This window comes from Thalassophryne amazonica, chromosome 21 (assembly GCF_902500255.1).
Source record: "Thalassophryne amazonica chromosome 21, fThaAma1.1, whole genome shotgun sequence".
NCBI lineage: Eukaryota > Metazoa > Chordata > Actinopteri > Batrachoidiformes > Batrachoididae > Thalassophryne > Thalassophryne amazonica.
Genome location: NC_047123.1, coordinates 3,360,655 through 3,368,618, shown reverse-complemented (window position 1 = coordinate 3,368,618; position 7,964 = coordinate 3,360,655). Strand labels below are relative to the sequence as shown.

Below are 7,964 nucleotides of genomic sequence, written 5' to 3'. Positions count from 1 at the left end.
ATCAGCGACACTACGCAAATGTGCAGAAAACTCAGACGAAGGCACAGATAATCATCTTTTTATTAAAGCATGGAGCTCGCAGTACAGATATCAATAGCACATCTTTGACCAAAGAACAGCAAAAGAGAATTAGAACAGCAAAGTTTCTCCTTAAGTACATCCAACCCAGAACTTTAACACCTGATTCATTCCAAATCCAAGAGGAAAGACACAAGAAAAACAATCACTCAACTTCAGAGAAGATTTTACATTAAAAACACCAACAGGGGAGGTATTGGTCCACAAAAAAAATAAAATTATTTAACTGTAAGACGGGTTAAAAATAAACTCACAGCAATGAGGCTAAAATGCATTTAATCAGCGTTAATGAAGCTGCTTCAGTTGGCATCTGAAATTGACAACAGGGTGTGGAAATTCTAAGCACAGACTGCTCCTCAGATAAACTGTGTGGATGCTCCTCAGCAGCACCACACAAACCAGACAGAACCCATTCTCACTTTAAGGACACCGCTTGTGCCCTGAGCACATTTCTGTCCCCTCCCACGGAGCTCAGCTTTCCACGGCGCACACCGCCAGAGGGGCATTAAGGCGCTTCAGCAAACTGGTTCTGCCATGTCGGTTTGAAAGCAGGTTCAAACCGCATTCCTTCAGGATCACCGCGAGCACTGAACCACCAAATGTGACATTTGTCGGAAATTCAAAGTGAGATTAAATTACAAGTTAGCCACCACCACAGCAAAAAAAAAAAAAAAAAAAAAAAAAAACAACCATGAAGAGGAAGCAGCAGGTCGATTCTGTCCAGCAGTAACAGGAACAGAGAGTTACACTGCGACGTTACATAGCACGAGAAAGTCACATGCACCCCCCCCCCCGAACTGAAACAAAAAACTGCCACGGAATCACATTTTGGACCGATTCACTGCGACGACTGTCTGGACACAATAATGCTAATAAAAGACGTGGAAGGATCTGGGGTCACCCTGGCGTGCTCAGACCGCACCGCCTCCATTGTGCATTTACAGATTTGTGATTGAGCCGGAAAGAGGGAGAGGACATTCAAAAAAGGGAAAGTGCTTTGCTGGGCAAGTGCTGCAGCGAGCGGCATTGTCCATTCAGAGCCCAGCGGAGCAGCCAGGATGGCCGGCGGGGTGGGTGAGGGATTGTTGTGCTTCCTTTCCAAAAAGTGAGCCATCAGTCGGCTAAGACCTGCAGTTTGAGGACAGTTAGGTCTTATGCCTGATAGACCGTGTGGAATCCAACAAACTACCACATCAGTGCAGCTTAGAAACTTATTTATTCATTTTCAATAATGACCAAAGACGTTGTGCTTACAGTCAAGCGTGAAAGCAACAAAACAAATAAGTTATGTGATTTGATTATAACGGTGGCAAAGTTGTTAAACGAAGTCACATTTCATCATCTTCCTGTCCAACACTGATCCATAACCAAAAGTTATCAGTTCAAGAGGGTGTCCTCAGAAAAAAAAAAAAAAAAAAGGTGGACTAATAACGACAAACAGAAACATGTTTCAGGGCGTCAAGTCCTATTCAGTCCATGTCAGACCAGAATATTTGGTCAAGAAGTTGGCATGAAATCCAAACAGCTCAGAACAGAACACAGGATGATGATTACATACACCCCCAAAGTTATTATTGGTCTTAGTTATTTATTTCCTTTCAGTGTGTGTGTGTGTGTGTGTGGGGGGGGGGGGGGGGGGGGGGGGGGGGGGTAGTAATTATGAAGCATGGCTCTGTTCTGAGGCAGCAGTGGACTTTGAGGGCACCAGAATCTGCAGCTGGCAACAAACCTTCACAAATTACTTTTTAACTAAACCAGAATAACTGCAGATTGTTCAAGGATCTAAATACGACTCAAACAGAAGGTTCATGGTGCCTCACTTGTAGTGATCAGAACCCCAATTCATTTATTTTCACAGTTACTGATTTCTCTGCTCAACACAGGAAGTCTGATCACCACTTTAATTAAAATCACCCCAGAACATTTGATTTCGTATGCATCAGACGCTCTTAAGTGTACAGAGGGCGTGGCGATGGGCGAATGGAGGGGCGCAAGGCGGCGGTGCGGCGAGCACGTCAGGGCTCTGGACTAGTGCGGCCGGAAGCCTTGTCTGTGGGGGATGAGGGGGGAGACCTGCAGGAAAGGACCTTTGCACCGCGCACGGGTGAACCACCTCAAAGAGAGCGCGTTTAATTCATCTACATGCACTTCAAGATCACACCAAGAGTGAGCTAGAATATCGAAACGGAGGAAAGCGCTTTCATGCAAGAGATCTATGTCACAGATACAACAACGCAAACTATTCAAACGAGAAGTCGCCGCAGCTTCGGCGCCACAGAAGAGGAGGGGGGAGGACGGCGAGGGGCTGCCCTCCTTCTTACGCCTCTTCATCCTGAACCCTCAGCTCTTCTGGCTCTGCTGGCGATTCACCGCGTAGCTAGTGAAGACAAAGTTGTAATCGTTGAACTGAGCCAGCTGGCGATCTAGACGTTTGTAGCCTTCGAGTTTCTGCACAGAAGAAAAGACGCTGCGACATTTGGAGCGCTGGAGGGGGACAGAAGAGAAAAAGTGCTCAGTAACATTTATAAAAATCACCGTGAAGAACACAGAGTGACACGACAACACACCTGATTGACAAAGAGCGTCGTCACAAACTTTCCCGGCTTGAACACATCCACAACCTTCCTGACCAAATCGTCGTACGATGTCTGGGAAAGATTGGTCTCAAAGCTGACGTAAGAGAACTCTGGTTCCGGGGTGATGTGGATGGTCCAGTAGGTCCCCTGGAGAGCCAACAGAGTCTCGTTACTAAGGTTCTTTCCAGTGTCGTCCACCGACGTCGCTAACAGACAGTCACTCACGTCAGTCTTCATTCCATTCATCGAGTAGCCACAAGGGTTGAACATGGTGGCGTCAATCACAGAACCTGGTATCAGGTCACGAATTCCACTCATCTGTTCAGAGGAACATGTTTTAGCTCATCTGACAGCTGCCCTCAATCAGGCGTCGGCTGCACAAACCAGACTTCCTGAAGGGATCGCTATCAAACAGTTTCCCGGAATAACGACCGACAGCGTACCAACTTACATGAGTGACATCATTGGCAGAAACACCATCTTTCATATAGAACTGGTCCATAATGGCTGGATCGAGGTCGCTCATCAGAACTTCCAGTGTCTGATCCGCATGCTTGTTCTCCCAGTACTCGGGCAAGTCCAGGGTAAACAGATACCTGGTGAGAGACAAACACCACAGTTACATCACTCTTCTCTCTCTGAAGCCACACCCACACACAGTTTTAACATCTGTTAGCACTAAGCCAGAGTACAGCAGGTCTCATGACAATGTTGCAAACTTTACCTTTCCATTCTTGCAAATATCTCATTAAAAAAAAAAAAAAAAACTTCCACTTTTCTCCTCACTGCCTGCACTCCCTTCTTCAACTCTTTACCTCACTATTATTTTGGAAAGGTGACCATACATTTAAAGTCATCTACCTGCACTATTGATTAATGCTCTTGGTTTCAGTTCAGAAGGTTCCGGGTTCAAATCCCACTCCTGTCACATTTTTCCATGTAACACGGAGTTGCGTCAGGAAGGGCATCCGGCGTAAAACCTGTGCCAATTCAACATGCAGATCCACCTTTTGGATTTACTGTGGCGACCCCGAGTGCAAAACAAGGGAGCAGCCGAAAGGACATACAGTGAGGAAATTAAGTATTTGAACACCCCGCGGTTTTGCAAGTTCTCCCACTTAGAAATCATGGAGGGATCTGAAATTGTCATCTTAGGTGCATGTCCACTGTGAGAGACATAATCCAAAAAAAAAATTAAAAAAATCCAGAAATCACAACATATAATTTTTAATAATTTATTTGTATGTTACTGCTGCAAATAAGTATTTGATCCCCTACCAACCAGCAAGAATTCTGTCTCTCACAGACCTGTTAATTTTTCTTTAAGAAGCCCTCTTATTCTGCACTCTTTACCTGTATTAATTGCACCTGTTTGAACTTGTTACCTGTATAAAAGACACCTGTTCACACACTCAATCAATCACACTCCAACCTGTCCACCATAGCCAAGACCAAAGAGCTGTCTAAGGACACCAGGGACAAAACTGTAGACCTGCACAAGGCTGGGATGGACTACAGGACAACAGGCAAGCAGCTTGGTAAAAGACAACAACTGTTATGATTATTTATTAGAAAGTGGAAGAAACACAAGATGACTGTCAATCTCCCTCGGTCTGGGATTCCATGCAAGATCTCACTTTGTGGGGTAAGGATGATTCTGAGAAAGCTCAGAACTACACAGAAGGACCTGGTCAATGACCTGAAGAGAGCTGGGACCACAGTCAAAGATTACATTAGTAACACATGATGCTGTCATGGTTTAAAATCCTGCAGGGCAGCAAGGTCCCCCTGCTCAAGCCAGCACATGTCCAGGGCCGTCTGAAGTTCACCAGTGACCATCTGGATGATCCACAGGAGGCATGGGAGAAGGTCATGTGGTCAGATGAGACCAGAATAGAGCTTTTTGGAATCAACTCCACTCACCATGTTTAGAGGATGAGAACAACCCCAAGAAAACCATCCCAACCGTGAAGCATGGGGGTGGAAACATCATACTCTGGGGGTGCTCTTCTGCAAAGGGGACAGGACGACTGCACCATATTGAAGGGAGGATGGATGGGGTCATGTATTGTAAGATTTTGGCAAACAACCTCCTTCCCTCAGTAAGAGCATTGAAGATGGGCCATGGCTGGGTCTTCAGCATGACAATGACCCCAAACACACAGCCAGGGCAACTAAGGAGGGGCTCCGTAAGAAGCATTTCAAGGTCCTGGAGTGGCCTGGCCAGTCTCCAGACCTGAACTCAATAGAAAATCTTTGGAGGGAGCTGAAACTCCAAACCTGATAGATTTGGAGAAGATCTGTATGGAGGAGTGGACCAAAATCCCTGCTGTAATGTGTGAAAACCTGGTAAAAAACTACAGGAAATGTAACTGCAAACAAAGGCTACTGTACCAAATATTAACATTGATTTTCACAGGTGTTTAAATACTTATTTGCAGCAGTAACATACAAATAAATTATAAAAAAAAAAAAAAAAAAAATCATACATTGTGATTTCCGGATTTTTTTTTTAGATTATGTCTCTGACAGTGGACATGCACCTAAGATGAAAATTTCAGACCCCTCCATGATTTCTAAGTGGAAGAATTTGCAAAATCGCAGGGTGTTCAAATACTTATTTTCCTCACTGTACTTACTACCTGCACTATTCCACCCCAACCCACCCCCCATTCACACACAAATAATCTTGCTCCTACTGACTCTCCTTCCCCTTTTCTCAAAAGCGCATCTCCACTTCTCCAGGCTAGTCTCAACCTGCTCACTACAGATCACAATGTCATCTGCAAACGTCATAGTCCAAGGAGAGTCCCATCTGATCTTGTCCATCACCATTACAAACAAGAAAAAGATCGGAGCTGATCCTGGATACAATCTCACCTCCACCCAGCCTACCTTCCAATAATCTTTTCCATCACTTCCTTCTGTGGCTGATCAGCTTTATGCCTCTGTAGTTACTGCAGCTCAGCACCTCACCCTTATTTCTTAGTGAGTGCCAGTATGTTTTTCTACTCCTCAGGCATCCTCTCACTTTCCAAAATTTCATCAACGATGTATTTAAAAACTCTGCTGTCATGTATCCTAAACACTGCCATGCCTCCACCGGAACCTCATATGGACAAACTGTCTTTCCACTCTTCACAGCACTCCTTCATTCTTCCTAACTTGTTGCATTTCCTGATTTACTCTCTCTACATGATCCAGGCATCTCTCCCTCATTTCTTTGATTTAACCTTTATTTAACCAGGTAAGTTATTAAGAAAAAAAATTCTTATTTACAATAACAACCTTCATTCATCAGTTCCTCAAAGTACACCCTTCACCTTCACCACACTCCTCAGCATATCATCATCCGCATCCTTCATCACCCCAACCTGCTGCATATCATTTCCAGCTACGTCTCTGTCTGTCTGGACAGCCAGTCAGTGAATGTCCTTTTCTCATTCTTTAGTGTCTTCAAATACCATTTGGTTTGCATCCTTTCCTCAGCCACATATCCCTGTACTCCCATTTCTTTCATCTTGCCAACTATCCAAATTCTTTCTTTGTCAACATCTTTATATTTTACTAAATATCTTCATTCCCCCATCAATGCTTGCTGGTTCCTTCACATCAGAACCTTTCTATCCATCTCCCACACCACTTCTGCAGTAGTTGTTCAGAATCACTTCACTTCCATCCAGTGCCTGTCTCCCCTCCTCCCCAAATCTCACACAATCGCAGTTATGGGTGTGAAAATGGTTCAGAGGATTAGAAAAAGCATGACATTTGGCACAGGCATTCAATTACAGAGGTGGAATCAATCAACACCATTAATTGTGTAGCAAGAGTTGCTAGGCAGATGCATGATTATCTCACTAGAGCCTTCTATGAGTTGCACAATACACCAGAGCAAATACCTGAAGAGACTGAAACTTTTATGGAGTACTTTGTCTTTCTCTATGACAGGAGAGAGACATGTGTCTCAATCAATGAAGTCAGAAAGCTTCTATTCATGCGTGAAGGACACCCAGTGTCAGACCTTCCTCCTACCAAGCAACATATTAGGACAGCGGTGTTGCAAGGTGCACACTACCAGAAACATACTACTACTCAATCATCAACTGCCATCTCCTGCCGAGTGGGGATGGACTTGTCCAGAACAGTGGACAACCTGCCAGACACCAGAGCCTGCAAATATGTAAGAGCAAGTTTAAGAGTTCAGTTTATTTGTCAGCGAGATCGTGATGTCTGAACTAAATGCTTGAATGCATTATCTGTTGCCTGGCAACAAAGCAATAATCTTTCTGTATTTTGTTGAACTGATTTGCTTTTATGACATGTCAGCAGAAGGTTTTGATGTTCTGTAACCTGGTACCAGTATTTGTTAATGGAGTGGATCAAATTTATTAGCACATTATTGGGGTCAATAAGTTTCCTAGAAACTGCTGCCAAGAAACTTTGGAGATGCAAAGGCTCCACATCAGGATACTTTGATAAATGCATGTGCCAATATTCATGCTTTTATTAGGAACTGAGCCCACCACCTTTATTACAATGGCCTTCCTCTTTCAGCTCCTACCATCTGATCCCTGGTTCAGTTTTCATACCCCTCTTCTTCACCTCCAGTCTTCCCACAAACCACCACCCGATGCCATCCAGCTACAGTCCACCTGTGTGCACATTCCTCCACTCATCCTCCTCACGCTTAAAAACAACCATTTTCATCCTTTCTGCACATGGTTCCATTGCCTACCCATCCACATTCCTCCCCTTGACTGTCAAACACTCACTTCACCACCTGAACACGCGTCTACTCTTCTCCTTTCCGTCGTATCAGCCAACTCCTCTCCCTTCAGTCAAACTGCCAATGCTCAAAGTCTTGACTCACTCACACTTCTTTACTTTCCTCCTCTCCTGCTGCCTCTGGACAATGTCTCCACCTCTTTCCCAAACACTGGCACAGTTTTTGCCGGCACCCTGCCATCAGCTGTTAACCCAGACTTCAACTGACCTGGTACGGAGTACGCCCTTTCCCCTGTGGCTGAGTGTCACAGAGAATGGATGAATTTAGCATAAATTTAGATTGTTTTTTTTATAAATCACAAGAGCAAGAAAGGAGGAGGAAGCAGCTGCAGCAGTTCTGGGTTCCAGCTCTTTAATCAGCGTCTCCAGACTAGGCATGTGAATCTCATCACTGACAATGATTTGATACACACCTCGATACACTACCAGCGATACGATTCACCCCGTTCCAGATTCAATGCAATTTGATGGCGATTCAATTCCTCACAATGCGACACGATGCGATTTGGTGTAATACGATTCAAC

General features: G+C 44.6%; 1 protein-coding gene and 1 long non-coding RNA gene across 3 annotated transcripts in view; one reads left to right on the top strand and one right to left on the bottom strand.

The window, feature by feature from the left end:
- Positions 1 to 7,964, top strand: part of LOC117502869 — an 8,268-nt gene continuing 304 nt past the window's right edge. Inside the window, exons 1-2 of the long non-coding RNA XR_004558419.1 lie at positions 1 to 380; positions 4,524 to 4,528. This is a non-coding gene — a long non-coding RNA (uncharacterized LOC117502869). The remainder of the gene's footprint in view (positions 381 to 4,523; positions 4,529 to 7,964) is intronic.
- amd1 (adenosylmethionine decarboxylase 1) overlaps positions 2,142 to 7,964 on the bottom strand; it is a 32,383-nt gene continuing 26,560 nt past the window's right edge. The window contains exons 6-9 of one of the 2 annotated variants that reach the window (XM_034161999.1): positions 3,106 to 3,250; positions 2,880 to 2,972; positions 2,646 to 2,801; positions 2,419 to 2,562 (exon numbers count right to left, since the gene is read on the bottom strand). In XM_034161999.1, the coding sequence (XP_034017890.1) occupies positions 2,419 to 2,562; positions 2,646 to 2,801; positions 2,880 to 2,972; positions 3,106 to 3,250 (538 nt within the window). Of the gene's footprint in view, positions 2,563 to 2,645; positions 2,973 to 3,105; positions 3,251 to 7,964 lie in introns of both variants that reach the window. The other variant, XM_034161998.1, reaches the window with a different exon arrangement.